The 19016-nt window shown below is 41.8% G+C and overlaps 1 protein-coding gene across 4 annotated transcripts in view; it reads left to right on the forward strand.

Moving 5' to 3' along the window:
- The window catches only part of PHLPP1 (PH domain and leucine rich repeat protein phosphatase 1), a 222378-nt gene that overhangs the window by 95279 nt on the left and 108083 nt on the right, over nt 1–19016 (forward strand). For all 4 annotated transcript variants that reach the window (XM_024984528.2, XM_059881112.1, XM_059881113.1 and 1 more), the window contains exon 2: nt 12071–12267. In XM_024984528.2, coding sequence (XP_024840296.1) covers nt 12071–12267 — 197 coding nt within the window. The remainder of the gene's footprint in view (nt 1–12070; nt 12268–19016) is intronic.

The following is a 19016-nucleotide window of genomic DNA, read 5'->3' on the forward strand; positions in this document are numbered from 1 at the left end:
TGTGCGCTGAAGGCTGAGGCCCTCTGCTGTAGGTTGTCTTCGTGCAGCAGTTGCTTTAGCATTTTATTAATGTCATTTGGTATATACTAGACTCATCTGCAGAGAAGGCAATGGCACCCCACTCCAGTACTCTTGCCTGGAAAATCCCGTGGACAGAGGAGCCTGGTGGGCTGCAGTCCATGAGGTCGCTAAGAGTCGGACACGACTGAGCTACTTCACTTTGACTTTTTGCTTTCATGCACTGGAGAAGGAAATGGCAACCCACTCCAGTGTTCTTGCCTGGAGAATCCCAGGGACGGGGGAGCCTGGTGGGCTGCAGTCCATGAGGTCGCACAGAGTCGGACACGACTGAAGTGACTTAGCAGCGACTTAGCTGCAGCTTAGCAGCAGGCTCACCTGACTCTATGGACATGAAATTGAGCAAACTCTTGGAGATAGTGGAGGACAAAGGATCCTGGTGTGCTACCAGGGATGCAAAGAGTCAGGCATCACTTAGCGACTGAACAACAACGTACATTACACAGAATGTATAGTCATAGTTCATTCCTTTGTTTTTATAGTTTGTTACATTGATTTTTCAAATTTTAAACATTCATGGCTACTTTTACTAGCTAATTTTATAGTTTATATTAGAATTTGCTTTGATGGGTTTTTTTTTCCCCCTCAATTACTTTGGGCCTGTGTTTACATAATCTGTAAGAATGTGAAGGGCTAGCACACGTCTTCCAGGCACTGTTTTCATGACTATTATAGGGGAAATTATATAAACTCTAGTGGTAGTCAAGAACTTAGAGATTAGAGAAAGGTTCATGGCATGGCATTTCTCGACAAAAAGGGTCTACCCTAATTTGGGATAAATAAGCCTAATCAGATTGAGTAGCTGTCAGTAAGAAGCAAGATTTACTGGGCAGTTGACTTTGTATATTTTGATCGGATGCATAAATGAATGCTCCTTGAATTCATTTAGCAGCTGGCTGTCATCTCCATTAGCTGAAAGCAACGAGTCTTGGTTCTGCTTCAGAGCTGCTGCTAGCATGCCTTGCTGAGCTTGCTTAGATTTTCAGCTCAAAAATTCCCAGCTGCCAGTTCAGAGAGAGGTCTCTGGACCTTATTATAAGGTCATCTAAATCCTTCTGCCCACTCTTGAAATGATCCTGGGCAGGTAATTTAATTCAGTCTTTCTGACACTGCAGGTGGTCAAGAAGGATTTAAGGATTTATATGCAATAAGAAACACTCTTTAGAGTTTTGTCAGTCTTAGCTCTGAAGGTAGAGAAGATGAGGTGAGAGTTGAATGCTCTGAGTCATTCCTGACCATTTTCAGCTCTAGGGACATGGTAAATTCTTCCACCAACCCTTACTTTTTGGTGCTGTGTTATCATGCCAATGCAGGAGACCTGGGTTCTATTCCTGGATCAGGAAGATCTCCTGGAGAAGGAAATGGCAACCCTCTCCAGTGTTCTTGCTTAGGAAATCCCATGGACAGAGGAGCCTGGAGGGCTATAGTCTGGGGGGTTGCAAAGAGTCAAACATGACTGAGTGACTGAACAACAACATTATCGTGAATACTTTCTATCTCCAAAGTTTTAGAAATTGTGATTGCTTCAGTGCTGTTCTTATTTTTTTTTTTGACTGTTTCAGTTACACTAGACCCTCTTAAGTTATATGTGCTCATATGAGCTCAGTTGCTAAGTCATGTCCGATCTTTGCGACCCTGTGAACTATAGCCTACCAGGCTCCTCTGCTCATGGGATTTTCCAGGCAGAAATACTGGAGTGGGTTGCTATTTCTTTCTCCAGGGAATCTTCCCAATGCTGGGACCGAACTTGCAGCTCCTATGTTAGCAGGCAGGTTCTTTACCGCTGAGCCACTGGGGAAGCTCCACTAAGTTCCACAACATTCTGTAAATATTTTTGTAGATTATTTTAGGGAAATGGAGGCTATTAATGCTTCGCTATGTTCAGGTAAACAGAACTAAGTGAAGCCAGCACAGTAAGGTTGTCTTAGTTATTGCCTCAGAACTCAGTGGCTTAAAACTGCACACATTTATGGTCTCGCAATTTCCGAGTCAGGAATTCTGGAGTGGCTGAGCTGTCTCACTCTGGCCACATTATTGTGAAGACTGCAGCCAAGGTGTCCTGGGGGCAGAGTTCTCTGGCTTGACCAGGACTGGAGGGTCTTTCCCGTGTGGCTTGCTCACGTGGCTGCAGAGGAGGCCTCAGCTCCGTATTGGCTGTTGGCAGGAGGGTTTAGTTCCTCACCTGGTTGGCTTTTTCATGAGGTTCCTTGTGTGTCCTCATGACATGGCAGCTGGCTTCTCCAGAGAGAGTAATGCTAGCAGAGGTAGGGTGGAAGCTGTGCTTTTTATGACCTGGTTTCAGAAATCACCAGTGGCTCAGACGACAAAGAATCTGCCTGCAATTCAGGAGACTCAGGTCCAATCCCTGGGTCGGGAAGATGCCCTGGAGGAGAAAATGGCAACCCACTCCAGTATTCTTGCCTGGAAAATTCCATGGACTACAGTCCATAGGGTTGCAAAAGAGCTGGGCATGACTGAGCAACTAAGACTTTGACTTTTTCACTTTTCAGAAGTTGCAGCAGCCACTGAGTTGGCTACATTCTGTTTGTTAGAAGCGAGTCACTGAGTACGGCCCACAGCAGAGGGAATGGGGTTGGGCTCCACCTTTGAAGGTGGGGGGGGGGAGAATTTTTAAAAATTGGTGGACATATTTTTAAACTACCACAATGATAGGCATTGGAATATATTAATATTTGGCAAAGACATGTAATTGGTAACAGCCAAATTTGCAGTAATTTCTATGGTGTTCAGCGGTCTCCTAGTTAAAGCAGGTGTTTCCACTGCTATATCTGTTCCTGAAGCTTCTCATATTTTCCAGAGTTGAAGATTAAATGGGTTTATGGGAAAATAGAACTCGAGAGAGGTAGGACTTTAAGTCCAAGCATCTTTATAACCAAAACACTAACAGAAATAGTAATGGATACCTCAGGAGATAACTGGACAGTGTAGCCTGGTCTCTTACTGTGGGAGTTGAGTTACCTTAGGGAATATTAAAAATGCACAGTAATGTAAGAGTAGAAATGTTGGCTTGTGGGCATTGAGACTGAGTTTGCTATGGGCTTTTCCCTCTGTTTTTGAAAGTTATAATTCCACTCCCAGTATTCTGGCTCCCCTTGCGTACAATAAATCCTTGTGGACGAATGCTATACATACCATGCTGACTTCATTCCCCTCTGTGTGAGCTGTTGTTTAGTTTCTAAGTCATGTCTCATTGATTGTGACCCCATGGACTGTAGCCTGCCAGTCCAAGCTTCTCTGTCCATGGGATTTCCAGGCAAGAATACCGGAGTGGGTTGCCAGGGGATCTTCCCGACCCAGGGATCGAACCCACATCTCTAGTGTCTCCTGCATGGGCAGGTGGATTTTTCACCATAGTGTCTCCTAGGAAGCCCATATATGAGTTAATTAGTATTAATGAAACATATCGTGGCGGAACAGACTGTTGGGCTTCCTAGCTGGCACTAGTAGTAAAGAGCCCGCCTGCCAATGCAGGAGACATAAGAGACGTGGGTTCGATCCCTGGGTCAGGAAGATCCCCTGGAGGAGGAGATGGCAACCCACTCCAGTGTTCTTGCCTGGAGAATCCCACGGGCAGAGGAGCCTGCTGGGCTACAGTCCATGAGGTAGCAAAGAGTCAGACACGACTGAAAGCAGTGTTGCGCTAGCTAGACTGTGGTCCGTTTTCTTTAAGTACTTGTCTTCTAATCATGTTTGTTTATTTATTTAACAGAATTCCCTACTGGACTCACCTGGCGGTCCAGAGGTTGGGAATCTGTTTGCTAATGCAGGGGACACGAGTTGGAGCCCTGGTCTGGGGGGATCCCACATGCTGGGCAGCGGCTGTGCCCCGAGCCAGAGCTCCTGGGCCCACGCTCTGCGGCACGAGGAGCCCCCACGCTGCAGCCGCAGAGCAGCCCCTGCACAGCAGCGAGTCCCCACGTTTGTGGCAGTGCAGAGATTGTTCTGTTTACATTTGTTTTCAAAGGTAGTATGACGACACCCCGCCTACCCAGAAGTGACCCGTTTGGAAGCCCGCACTACTTAGATTAATACTTTTAAATACAGAAGTCAAGCAGGACAGACCTCTGAGTGGAGGAAAAGACTTACCACAAAGTTTAGTCCTTTACTTGGAAGAAGGGTAGAAAGCTAGCTTTTAGCCTTTTGTTTTAGGATCGATTGTAAAGTAAGGTAATACATTAGAAATTCTTTATATACTCATTACTGTCAGTCGTTGGAAAAGAAGAGCCAAAGAACTATGGTAATGCTGAAGCTTGGAGGTGTTTTTAGACAAGAGCAGATAGCTCTTCTAGTCCATTGGATTCACTGAATTTCTGAATGTAGTAATATAGTGAGAATCCACACTTTAAAGAAAATATGTTAAACATACTTGTATAATCTATGAAAGTGAATGGTAGGTGTTTGAGAGAGTTAAATTTAACTCTGTGGCACTTCGTTCCAGCCAACATGGAGTGACAGACTGCATTTACTCTTTAACCTAAAAGAAATAAACAAGTAAAAACCAGGTGAAATACATGAATCAGCTGTCAGACACTGAGCATCAGGCAGCACAGGACACAAAACACATCACACGCACGTTGAGAGAAGCAAAACAGGTGGAAACAGGCCTACAAAGGTGCCCTCTCACTGATGGTGGGAGAGCGTTCAGGCTTCAGTTGCAAGGAGGAGGAACCCAGGCAGAACCTGGTACTGACCCTGCATTCAGGAGACAGCTGGGAGTCCACTGAGGCTACATAGTTTGAGTATAAAGAGTAAGGTGCTGGAGGGAAGAGAGCCACTCAGAGTCCTGGAGACGTGCGGGGAGTCGTCACTGAGCCTTCAGCTTCGTGCTGACCCGTCGTGTGTGAGGAAGATACCGTGAGGCTGGGGCTAAAAACCACTGAGGAAGAGCAGGGGGACTAAACCCGGACGCTTGCCCAGGGCCAGGCCCAGAGAGAGCCTCACAAGTCAGAAGGCATCCGTTAACAGTACTGCTTACTAATACTGTCATTATAAATCTAGACTTAAGGCGGCTCAGGTCTAATATGACAAATCCCAGAAAACAAGCCTTGTAAGAACCAAAGTGTTTTCAGCTAACTTAATTGTGTCCCAGAACAAAACTCCATCATATTCATAAAGATACAAGAATATCCAGTTTTCAACGAGATAAAATTCATAATGACTAGCTTACAAACAAGTGACAAGGTGTGCAAAGAAGCAGGAAAATATGACCCATAAGAGAAAACCGTAAAGCTGACACAAACGATACAGATGATAGAATTAGTTGACAGGTACATTTAAGTAGCCATTCTAATTACATTTCATATATTTATGAAGATAAAGCAGAATTAGGAGTGACATCGAAGATACATACATATCTTTTGTATGTTTGTATACATATCTTTTGTGTGTTCGTATGTGTATATAAGGATGTGTACCCACATACACCCAGATCTAACTTAGAGGTGAAAAGTACACTGGATAGAATTAACAGGAATTAAACACTGCAAAAGAAAAGGTTAGTGAGCCTGAACCACAGCTTGCCGGAATTTGTGGAACGCCGTTAAAGCAGTACTTAGACGGAAGTTTATAGCATTTAAATGTGTATGTTAAGAAAAGGAAAAGTGACCTCAGCTTTCATGTTAAGAAAATAGAAAATAAGTAAAAATTAATCCTAAAATTAGTAAGAGAAATAAGAATCATAAGAACAGAAATAAATGAAACCGTCAACAGAAAAACAATAGAGAATGAAACCCAAACCGGTTTTTTTGTGATGTTTGATAAAATTGGTAATGTAATTAGACTGATACAAGTATATGTCTCCTAAACTAATGAAGTAAAAACAAAAATAAACAAATGGGGCCTAATTAATCACAAAAGCTTTTGCACAGTGAAGGAAACCAGAAACAAAGCAAAATGGCACCCTGCAGAATGGGAGAAAATATTTGCAAACAATGTGGGCTGAAAGGGATTAATTTCCAAAATTTACACACAGCTTATACAACTCAGTATGGGCAGAAGACCTAAAGAGACATTTCTCCAAAGAAGACATACAGATGGCCAACAGGTACATGAGAGAATGCCGAGCATCAATAGTTGTTAGAAAAGTGCAAATCAAAACTGCAGTGAAGTATCACCTCACTGCACCGGTGACCGGAGGGTCAGAATGGCCATCATAGGAAATTCCACAAGTAGTAAATGCTGAAAGGTTGTGGGAAAAAAGGAACGCTCCTGCACTGTTGATGGGAATGTAAATTGGTGGAACCACTAAGGAGAATAGTATGGCAGTTCTTTAAAAAACTAAAAATAGCATTACCATAGAATCCTGCAATCCCACTCTTGGGCATATATCCAGAGAAAACCCTAATTTGAAAAGATACATGCACCCCAGTGTTAATTGCAGAACTGTTTACAATAACCAAGACATGTAAGCAGCCCAAGTGTCCATCAACAGATGAATAAAGAGGATGTGGTGTGTATATGTACATATACCAATGGAACATTACTCAGCCATAAAGAGAATGAGATAATGCCATTTGCAGTCATCTGGATGGACCTAAAGATTATCAGACTAAGAGAAGTAAGCCAGGCAGAGAAGGACAGTATCATAGGATAATGCTTATATGTGATATCTTAAATACAAATGAACTTATTTACAGAAGAGGAAAAAAAAGTCATGTTACCAATATCAGAAATGAGAGAGGTGATAATTACAAATTTTTATTAATATTAAAAGTATAATAAGGAACTATTGTGGACAACTTTATGTCAACTATATGAAAAATGAAATGAGCAAGCCTTTAAAAGGTCAGACTCCAAAGTTAACTTAAGAATAACTAGATAATGGAATAACATAGTCCAAACTCTAGTATAAAGTTGAAATTGAAGTTAAATACCCGCTCCCTGCAAAAAAAAGCAAAAAACAAAGACCAGAAAAAATAAGACCCCAGATCCAGAAGTCTGCACTGAGAAATTCAGTCACTATCGTGGTGATCAGTGCACTTAGTTTTTAGCTCATTTATAGGTGTGTATATGTCACATCTTATCAAATTGCCATGTGCCAAGTGATCAGAGAGGAAAAGAATGTTTTAAATCATTGTGCTGTGGTCAGGTTTCTCTCTCAGCTTGAGACACTTGTTCTCGCTGTCCATCTTTCCTCTCAGATCATGCAACAGAGGCCTTAAATCTGAAGGATATTTCTAAAGGAGGAGTTGTAACAATGGATCCAACTGTAAATTGATGGACATTGGTTCCTTGTGTGATGTGAATATTTATTAGAGCATAGACAATTTGAATGCCTGTGATTTGAGAAGTTTCAGAATTGACAGAGCTAAAATAATTTGCGTCATAGAATAAGGAAGTCTGATGCAAAGGGCTGTGCCCCTGGCTGACTGCCAGGCTGTCAGTTACTTGCTCCTCTCCGGGTTCCCCAGAGCCCAGGTGACACGCAGCCTCGTTCTGAGGGTGCGCCTGAGCTGGGGGCCCCTGGCAGGGGAAGCAGTCAGCAAGGACATTTAAATCCAGAGCAGACGAGAGCGATTTGATTCAGACTGGGGTGTTAGGGCGTTCCTGGGACAGACCAACCTTGAGAGCGTCTAGGACTGTTCAGGCCCTGTGGAATTTTTCTAAGGGGGGAGTAAAAAGCCAGTCTCTGTTGATATCCCGTATTTTTCTCTTGTGGTACCGCTTCCAGCCTTAGCCGTGTCTATCGGGGACTTCCTAGTACTCTCTATTTGCTCTGGGGCTTTTTTAGGATTCTTGAGGAGTTGGAGAATTAAAGGGCTGCTCCTTATGTACTGCTGTCATCTTTTTCTTCAGTGTAATTACTCACAGGTCTGTATACACGTGACAGGTGAAGGAGTGTCCTTGAATCCACACTCAGATGTGGCTCAACAAAATGCCTGCTTCTTGTATTCGTGTGTGTGTGGTGTGTAAGTGTTTACAACAGATCCCTTGTTAGAGAATGTTAGTGTATTGCAGTCATGGAAATTGGATTTGGGAAATCCAGTTGCCCAGTGTCTATTATTTTTAGCCTTGCACAGGCCTTTCCCTCTCTTCTGAATCTCTTCTTCCGTCCCCTTTCCTTCGAGGAGGAGACTGTACTGTGGAAAGCGGAACTGACGCTGGGAGCCTGGGCGTCTTTCTGTCTGAGGCTCAATGGACTTAGCAGATCAGGGCAAGTGGGTGGCTGTGGGCAGATCCACCACTGGCAGGCTCTGTCAAGTCACGTCTAGTTTGAAGTCTCCTGGGCTTCCTATCCCATTGTGGGAATGTCAGCATTGGGTAGACAGACAACTCAGTGGAGCTCTCCACAGAGGATGCTAGCTGTGTAGTTGTTTACTAGGCCAGAGTTCAAAAAGCTGAAACCCTTTTAGATTTCATTCTCGCCCAATGCCAGGAAATTCATGCAGTGTACAGTATGTATTTTATAAAGCACTCTGATATACTTGGAGAAAGAGGAAGTGAAATTCAAACCCACTGGTTATTTGCAAACATTTTTGCCCAAAGGTATGTATTCAGTTCAGTCGCTCAGTTGTGTCTGTTCTTTGCGACCCCATGGACTGCAGCACACCAGGCATCCCTGTCCATCACTAACTCCCGGAGCTTACTTAAACTCATGTCCATCGAGTTGGTGATGCCATCCAACCATCTCACTCTCTGTCGTCCCCTTCTCCTCCTGCCTTCAATCTTTCCCAGCATCAGGGTCTTTTCCAATGAGTCAGTTCTTTGCATCAGGTGGCCAGAGTATTGGTGCTTCAGCTTCAGCATCAGTCCTTCCAATGAACACTCAGGACTGATTTCCTTTAGGATGGACTGGTTGGATCTCCTTGCAGTCCAAGCGACTCTCAAGAGAATTCTCCAACACCACAGTTCAAAAGCATCAATTCTTTGGTGCTCAGCTTTCTTTATAGTCCAACTCTCACATCCATACATGACTACTGGAAAAACCATAGCTTTCACTAGATGGACCTTTGTTGGCAAAGTAATGTCTCTGCTTTTTAATATGCCATCTACACTGGTCTTAACTTTTCCTCCAAAGAGCAAGCATCTTTTAATTTCATGGCTGCAGTCACCATCTGCAGTGATTTTTGAGCCCCGCAAAATAAAATCTGTCACTGTTTCCATTGTTTGCCATCTATTTGCCATGAAGTGATGGGACCAGATGCCATGATCTTAGTTTTCTGAATGTTGAGCTTTAAGCCAAGTTTTTCACTCTCCTCTTTCACTTTCATCAAGAGGCTCTTTAGTTCTTCACTTTCTGCCATAAGGGTGGTGTCATCTGCATATCTGAGGTTATTGAGATTTCTCCTTGCCATCTGGATTCCAGCTTGCGCTTCTTCTAGCCCAGCATTTCTCATGACGTACTCTGCATATAAGTTAAATAAGCAGGGTGACAATATACGGCCTTGACGTACTCCTTTTCCTATTTGGAACCCGTCTGTTTTCCATGTCCAATTCTAACGGTTGGTTTCTTGACCTGCATACAGATTTCTCAGGAGGCAGGTCAGGTGGTCTGGTATTCCCATCTCTTTCAGAATTTTCCACAGTTTGTTGTGATCCACACAGTCAGAGGCTTTGGTGTAGTCAGTAAAGCAGAAGTGGATATTTTTCTGCAACTCCCTTGCTTTTTCGATGATCCAGCGGATGTTGGCAATTTGAGCTCTGGTTCCTCTGCCTTTTCTAAAACCAGCTTGAACATCTGGAAGTTCACAGTTCATGTAGTGTTGAAGCCGGGCTTGGAGAATTTTGAGCATTACTTTACTAGCATGTGAGATGAGTGCAATTGTGCAGTAGTTTAAGAATTCTTTGGCATTGCCTTTCTTTGGGATTGCAATGAAAACTGACCTTTTCCAGTCCTGTGGCCACTGTCGAGTTTTCCAAATTTGCTGGCATATTGAATGCAGCGCTTTCACAGTATCGTCTTTTAGGATTTGAAATCGCTCAGCTGGAATTGCATCACCTCCACTAGCTTTGTTCGTAGTGATGCTTCCTAAGGCCCACTTGACCTCACATTCCAGGATGTTTGGCTCTAGGTGAGGGATCACACCATCATGATTATCTGGGTCTTGAAGATCTTTTTTGTACAGTTTTTCTGCATATTCTTGCCACTTCTTAATATCTTCTGCTTCTGTTCGGTCCATACCATTTCTGTCCTTTATCAAGCCCATCTTTGCATGAAATGTTCCCTTGGTATTTCTAATTTTTTTGAAGAGATCTCTAGTCTTTCCCATTCTGTTGTTTTCCTCTATTTCTTTGTATTGATCACTGAGGAAGACTTTCTTATCTCTCCTTGCTATTCTCTGGAACTCCGCATTCAAATGGGTATATCTTTCCTTTCCTCCTTTGCCTCTTTTCACACCTATTTGTAAGGTCTCCTCAGACAACCATTTTGCCTTTTTCCATTTCTTTTTCTTGGGGATGCTCTTGATCCCTGTCTCCTGTACAGTGTCGGGAACCTCTGTCCATAGGTCTTCAGGCAGTCTATCAGATCTAATCCTTTGAATCTATTTGTCATTTCCAGTGTATAATGGTAAGGGATTTGATTTAGGTCATACCTGAATGGTCTAGTGGTTTTCCCTACTGTCTTCAATTTAAGTCTGAATTTGGCAATAAGGAGTTCATGATCTGAGCCACAGTCAGCTCCCAGTCTTGTTTTTGCTGACTGTATAGAGCTTCTCCATTTTTTGGCTACAAAGAATATCAATCTGATTTCGGTGTTGACCATCTGGTGATGTCCATGTGTAGAGTCTTGGGTTGTTGGAAGAGGGTGTTTGCTATGACCAGTGTGTTCTCTTGGCAAAACTCTGTTAGCCTTCGCCCTGCTTCATTCTGTACTCCAAGGCCAAATTTGCCTGTTACTCCAGGTATGTATTGGGAGGGGGTCAGATAGTTGTTGGATTTTCTTGAGACCTATCTTTGGTGTTGCTGCTCTTCCTTTTTCCTTCTCCAGTAGATATTTGACATCTACCAAAACCACTTGGCATTTACGTTAGTTTTAATATTCATAAGAATACAGTCTCTTGAATCTGTTTCTTCTGCTAGCCCTTGGCAACTACAGCAAACTTCCAAATAAATAAGACCTCCTGGCTTGGGACCTGTTCAGGGGCACGTGCCCCCATCAGTTTGTGAGCGTGGCCTTCGGCGCTCTCTGATAAGTAGTCTGTGTCTAGTACTGAGAAGTATCCTCCTTCTCATTAATACAACTCCGTCACTCAGTATCCAGTGATTCTCCACTCAGTTGATGGGACTTGTCTGAATGTCACTCTTCCACATTTACTCCATCTGGGAACTGAGGCCTCTTCAGACCTCAGTTCTCTGTCTGCGTCTCTGTGCATCTTTGTCCGCCTCCCTCCCTGATTTACAGGCACTGCAGCACACCATCCTTCTTAGACTGGCAGTAATTACCTTTGAAGGCTTAGCTATGTTTATAGAGTGGTATTTTCTTACTAGAAAAGTCATTCATTTTTAATCTCCTTGATACTCAATGTACATTGAATAGCTATAGGAAAAAGAATATCAGGGTAATCACATTAAAAATGATTAGTTTTGTTAAATGCCAGCTCTTGAATGTTATCTTTCTATATCAGTCTGTATAATATTTTCTCCTTAGTATACTTAAATTAAGTCTCTCATTCATTAAAATTTTGAAGTCATTTCTTTTTTAAATGTAAAGTGAAATTGTGAAGGAAAGAGCAGAAAACAAAACTTGGGTTTACAGCACACAAGTTAAAATGGCTTTTTCCCTGGGGTTTTAAGGAAAAAGTTCTTCTTCACTTATATGAAAAAGAACATGTGGAGGTAGATATAGTAGATCTTATCATGGTGTATTACTGCTGGTTTCAGATTCTCTTAATTGTAAATTAGAGCCTCAGTTATCATTTAGATGGTTCTGGTGTAATTCTTTTCCGTTGTCCAGGTAATTTATCTGCTATGCTGATGAGTAGCAAAACACCCATTTCTCTAAGACTAAGCTGTTTGTTTGTGCTTGTTGTAGGCAAACCTCACAGCACCGGTAGCTCTGAGCGGATTCAGCTCTCAGGAACGTACAATGTCCGTAAAGGCAAGATGCACTTGCCAGTGAACCGATGGACCAGACGCCAAGTCATCCTGTGTGGGACCTGCCTGATCGTGTCATCTGTGAAGGACAGCGTGGCCGGGAAGATGCACGTGCTGCCGCTCATCGGTGGCAAAGTAAGTGGAAAACAAGCCAAGCAGGGCAGGCTTTCCCGCTTCCTGAGGAGCTTTGCTTTGAGCCGTCCCTGTAGTGAGGGGCGGGCGGTTTTCACTCATCATTCCTGTCGTGCCTCCGTCAGGGGGCATTTTCGGTGGTGGAGTTTTGGAATACATCACTGCCATTGGCTCACACGAGGCCTTGGTGATGCTTGCTTCATTAGTGTGTGTATCTTGGGGCTTCCCTGGTGGCTCAGACCGTAAAGGATCTGCTGGCAGTGCAGGAGACCCGGGTTCAGTCCCCGGGTCGGGAAGAGCCCCTGGAGAAGGGAATGACTACCCACTCCAGTATTCTTGCCTGGAGAATTCCGTGGACAGAGGAGCCTGGTGGGCTGCAGTCCACGGGCTCACAGAGTTGGACACACTGAGCGACTAACACTTTCACTTTTTCACTCAGTTTCTCGTGCCTCGTGGTTACGAGACTGAAAATAGAGCAACTGGAATTTCACTATTATATTTTAGACTATTGGTGATTATTTATGAGAAGATATCTTTTGATATTGTGATAACATATTTTGTAGTGTAGTATAGTGATCCCTGGATTCCCTGGTGACTCAGACAGTAAAGTGTCTTTCTACAATGTGGGAGACCTGGGTTCGAGCCCTAGGTTGGGAAGCTCCCCTGGAGAAGGAAATGGCAATCCACTCCAGGACTATTGCCTGGAGAATCCCATGGACAGAGCAGCCTGGTAGGCTACAGTCCATGCGGTCTCAAAGAGTCGGACACGACTGAGCGACTTCACTCTCTCACTCTCATAGTGATCCCCAGGTCCATGACTTTAGGATCATTCAGGCGTGCTTATCGAAGGTTAGACTCTTCAGCAGGAATCTCTGATTCTGCTTTGCCTCACCTCTCTGCTTGTGTTCTTGTGACCAGTGGGGTTAGCATGCTTAGTTTATCACTACAGCTAGTCGTGACTTTTGAACCTGAAATGCGTCTCCTTTCAGAGAAAGCCCATGATCCAGCTGATAGATATTCCCAGCATACTGACTGCTTTCCTTTGGACATGTTAGCTATTTTATTTCTATCATTTACAAAATAGAAAGAAAGAGGTTGCGTCGGAAGATGTTCTATTCTTGTCTTTGCCAGATTTATTTATAAACCCCAAGCATTGGTAAGAGTATCATTACCATAATTATATGTCAGTATTTCCTGATTTTTAAATGATACGACAACCTGTTAATAAAGGGAAAGGCAAGTTTAGATTAAAAAAAAAAAACAGATTTTTGGAAATCAGGACCATATTAAGAATTGTTTTCTTGGGCTTCCGTGGTGACTGACTGGTAAAGAATCTGGCTGCCAATGCAAGAGACATGGGTTCAATCCCAGGTCCAGGAAGATCCCAGGTGCCACAGAGCAGCTAGGCCCGTGAGCCTATGCTCTAGAGTCACACCTGCTGAAGCCTGCACGCTCAGAGCCTGTTCCCCACGAGAAGCACCAGGTCCTCGGCGGTGCAGCGAGGAGCAGCCCTCACTCTCCACATGCAGCAGCGGAGACCCGGCACGGCCAAAAATAAAAATAAATAAGTGATTTTTTAAAAAGCATTAAAAATTTTTTTTTCATTACCATTTTCCCCCTGAACAGGCATGGGAAATCAGGACATGGAAATTAAAAAGAGAGGAATATAAACTAAATATAAAGTAATTTACTCTGTTAAAGTAATTTTTTTTTAACTGGCAAATGTTTGATTTGTTGATTTCAGGGATTAGAAATCAAGAGGGAAAGAAAAGACCAGATGTGTGCAGTAGTAAATGGTGTTTTGTTCACCTGCTGGGTAGCCCAACTTCATTCATGAGTTTAAGTTGTTCTTTCCGTATGCGTAAACAGCCCATGTCAATTCCTCCCCCCCACTATTATCTATTCTAGTCTTAACTCTAATACTTGATTGTTAACAAATAGATGTGGCTGGTCTGTGAGGCATGTTTAGGTCTGTTTCATTCGTCTGTTTTGAAACTTTGGCTTCTTAACTTCTGTCTGAGCATTGAATTAGTGGCAATTTGGATGGATGAATTACTGAAAACTCAGTCGTTACTTAAACTCAGTTATTACTTCCATAACTCATCATTGAAAACGCATGTTTAACATTTGATGCCCTGGTAGGTCAACAGTCTGTTTCTTACTTCTCTATGATGTTGGGCATTTGCAGAGGCAAATTTAATATAACTATTTATTAAATACCCTCTATAGGAAGCCACTTTGCTTGGCATCCCAGAAATAGCACGATGGGTAAGTCAGCATCTCTGCCTTGGAATAGCTTATAATTACTATCTGGAAGTGAAGGACGGACCACGATACGCGCTCCACAGAGCTGCAGGAACGTAGTGTGGGAGACAGAGGAAGGGGAGATTCGTCTCGTGGGGTGAGTCAGGGGGCTTGTGATGGAGGAGGCAGCAGTTAGGGTAGAACGCAAAGAGCAAAAGATCTCTTGCCATCTGAGGAAGATGGTCGGAAAGCTGACTGTGCTCTGAGAAGCAGCCGCAGGAAAGCAGTGGTGTTCAGGTAAGGTCAGAGGATCCAGTTGTAATTAGCGTTTTCATTCAGAGCTAGAGGCTTGTTCCGTTTCCCAGGCCTGTTATTGGATGCCTGTTATTCTACCATTGAGTGAATTGAAAGTTAATAGCTTCTGTTTCTCACACACAAACCTTGTAAAACCTGTTTTGTGCTACGCCTTTAAAATAATGGAGTATGTTGAAAAATTGAGTCTTTTAAAACCTGTTACCAAGTTAGGAAAAAATAATTCACTCTTTGTGGTTTGAGTTTTCTTTAATCTGTGTTCCTTTTCTCATTCTGTTCTGTTGTTAAAAAACTGAGAATGGAAGGAATTTTTGTTTTGTTTTGTTTAATTTATATAGGAGCTAGAAATGGGGTGTGAGATACATGGGTCATAACCCAGCTGTGATTGCTGTAATAGTGAAACTTGATACAATACTTGAGCATGATCATTAGTTTACATTTTCAAATGTAGAATTCAAATATGAAGTTAAATAAAGCTTTATTAAAACTTCATTGTTGAAAAACATTTAATAAATAAATTTTTGTTCACTGTGCAATTATTGTATTTAATTTCTCCTTTAAAATTTAACATAAAATTTAGATAACTTATTTAAACTAATCTTTGAGGTAGTATTTGTCAAGTCACAAAGCATAATAAGTTGAGTAACTGTAACTTATTACTCAGTTTAGAAATCACAGCAGTATCAATACTAGTGTTTCTGCCGGAGTTCTCTTTTTACCTGTCACATTACCTCCTCCTGACCTAGAGAAACCCACTGTCCTAGGATAGGTATTCATTATTCTCCTACTTTTTTGAAATAAATTCTATCACGTGACTTTGCTTTGAGCTTATAAAACTGGGGTCACCCTGTTTGCAGTTTCCTGTGATTGAGTTTTTCGCTCAGTGTCGTGTCTCATAGTAAGAGTCCATGTTGCTTGCTGTAGATCCTGGTCATTTCTCTATAAGGTTACACTCTGTAAGTGTTCCAGGTTTCCAGAATTTCTCAAGTTATTTTCTTGTTGATGGACATTTGTGCTGCTTCTAGTTTGTTATGAAAAATTCTCCTGAGATGGTCTTATTTTGATATACCTCCTGGTATACAAGTAGTTTTTCTAGAGCAGCAGTTCTTAACTCTTGTTGCTGTGCCTGAAGGGACATTTGGTAATATGTACAAGCGTTTTGATTGTCAAATGAATGGATAGTCAGTTGACATAAGCTTAGTTATGCTGCGGTAACAAAACGCCCAGATCTCAATGCCCAACAGTTATTTCTCGCTCACATTTGTCCAGTGTGAGCTGGTGGAGATTTCTTTTTTCAAATGATTGTGTAGGGACTCAGCCTGATGGAGGCCCTGTCTCTTACAACGTGGCTTCCTTCGCTGCTAAGGCAGGGGAAGAGGCACCTGTAGAGTCATTCGCTGGCTCTTGTTGGAGAAGCGACACATGGAGCTTCTGCCCCTGGCTCACTGACCAGACTAGTCACATGAGTCCACCTGAACGGCAAAGACTCTGGGAAAAGCAGATGGTGTGCTCGGTCAATACCAGTATCTCTTGCTGCAAGGGGACACTATTGGCATCTAAAGTGCAGGGACTCAGAGTAAGATGTCATGCAGAAATATTAGACAGTGTACACAAGAACTATTCAACCCAAATCTCTGTGATGCCTACCCGAGAAATACTGCTCTTAAGAACGCAGTTGCTGGGCTCTAGGGCACTGTGCACGTTTACTCTTACAAGGTGATATCCAGTTGCTTCCAAGGTTGTTGCGCCATTTCATACTCACATTGGTATACAAGTGTTCCTGTTTCTCTCCATCGTCACCAGACTTTATTAAGGTGTGACTGATACACACACTGTTCATTCTGATAACAACAACGTGCTCCTTTGTACCCTTCTGTCCTGCTTTTCTGCTCACTCCTGCTGCTGCTGCTCAGTCGCTTCAGTCGTGTCCGACTCTGTGCGACCCCATAGACGGCAGCCCACCAGGCTCCCCCGTCCCTGGGATTCTCCAGGTGAGAACACTGGAGTGGGTTTCCATTTCCTTCTCCAGTGCATGAAAGTGAAAAGTGAAAGGGAAGTCGCTCAGTCGCGTCCGACTCTTAGCGACCTCATGGACTGCAGCCCACCAGGCTCCTCCGTCCATGGGATTTTCCAGGCGTGGATACTGGGGTAGGGTGCCATTACCTTCTCCGTCTGCTCACTCCTACCCATTCTCAAAAAACAAACTGATTTCTGTCAATGCAGATTAGTTTAAATAGCATTTTTAAAAAATTATATTTTCTTTTTGATGTATAGAAATGTGGTTGATTTTTGAGTATTAATCTTATATCCAGTCACCTTACTAAATTTTCTTATTTTTTCTAAAGTCTGTGGATTTTTTCATGTTTGCTGTGTAGCTAATCATTTCATATTCAGATAATGGCAGTTTTCTTTCTTCCTCAGTACATTTCTTCGTCTTTTTGTAATGGCCAGCACTCTAGTACAGTATTGAGCAGAAAAAGTAAGAGAGTGATATCACATCATTAACACTGAAGTGTGCCTTAGATAAATACCCTTTGTTGGCTTAAGTGAGTTATCTGTGTTCTTAGTTTGATAAAGGGTTTTTATCATGAATGATGAATGGGAGGAGAATGTTACCAGAAGCTTTTTCTGCAACTGTGGGGGCGACCATATGACTTTCTTTTTTTAATCTGTTAACGTGATTAATGATTTTATAGTTCCAATAACATTAAACCATCTTTCCTGAGGTAAATCCAACATTTGTTCTTGATATATTTTTTTCCATATTGCTGAATTCTGATGCAACATTTTGTTCAAGGTAAGTATTCATGACTAAGGTTGACCTTTAATTTTCCTTTCTGTTACTGGTCTGATCTGTTCTGGGTTATACTGGCCTCATACAGTAGTTTGGGGTCTGTTTCTTTTCTCGTTTGGTGGATTAGTTTGCAATGGTCTATTTCTTGGATTTTTTATAAAACTCACCTACAAAACCACATGGTCCTGATCTTTTCTTGATAATTAAAAAAGTCCTAATTTATTTTGATGGTAATAAAACGACCTCTGTCTGATTGTCTTCTTGACTTGGTGTTGGCCTTCCCAAGTGGCACTAGTGGTAAAGAGCCTCAGAGACGTGGGCTCGATTCCAGGGCGTCCCGTGGGCAGAGGAGCCTGGCAGGCCACCGTAGTGTCACAAAGCAGGCATGACTGAAGTGACTTAGCGTTAACAAAATATGTTTTTCAAAAAACTTGCCACAAAATTATTTATAATAATCTCTCTTTAATCCCTGCTTAATATATTGTCTTCCTTTTCATTATTAATATATATTTCTTCAATTGATATCATTGATCAATATCAATTGATATTCAATTTTGTTAGCCTTTTCAAAGAATTACTGTTTTGCTTTGTTAATATTCTCTATTGTGCATTTGATTTTTATTTTATTAACTTCTGCTTTTTATTATCACCTTCCTTCTGCTTGAGTTCACTTTTTTCCCTAAGTTTACTAGATGCATGGCCAATTAAATTAATTTTCTGCCTTCTTTTCTAATATGAGTATTTAAAATAAAATTTTCTCTGTGTACCTGCTTTTTATTACAGCCCATAAATTTCAATATGTAATATTTTTAATGGTGTAATTCTGAGAATTTCTAAATTTTGACTCCAGTTTCTTTTTTTTTAACCTGTTAATTGTTTAGAAGTATATTAATTTTCTAAATATTGATTTTTAATTTACTTATTACTGATTTTTAATTTGACTTTATTTTGGTCCCGGAACATAGTCTGTGTGATATTGATCTTTTCAAATGGTTTTGCATTTTCTTTGTGACTTGATTTGTGGTCATTTTTGTAAACAAGAGATAGGAAAACATTCATTCTTTAAGTAAAACATAGGTGTTTGTGTAATATCATGTTACTTTATTATTTGGACTTTTTCTCCTTATGAAGAATTTACTGGGAGTAGAAATTTGATTCGACTATATCACTGCATTATTGGGACTTGAAATTTCTCATGGTAGGCTTTTATTTCAGGTTAATCTCAATTTCACAATAAACTAAAAGAAAAAAAAAAACTTAACATGCTTGAAAACCTCTTTTTAAAAAGGCATGTAATTCAGAGCAATACAAAAGTCCCCTAAGTGAAAATCCACCTGCAGTAAAAATTCTTCAGTAAAATCTTAACTGTAGGTCCTCCTAAGAGGAAGTAAGAACCTTGAGA

This window comes from Bos taurus, chromosome 24, assembly GCF_002263795.3.
Source record: "Bos taurus isolate L1 Dominette 01449 registration number 42190680 breed Hereford chromosome 24, ARS-UCD2.0, whole genome shotgun sequence".
Classification (NCBI taxonomy): Eukaryota; Metazoa; Chordata; class Mammalia; order Artiodactyla; family Bovidae; genus Bos; species Bos taurus.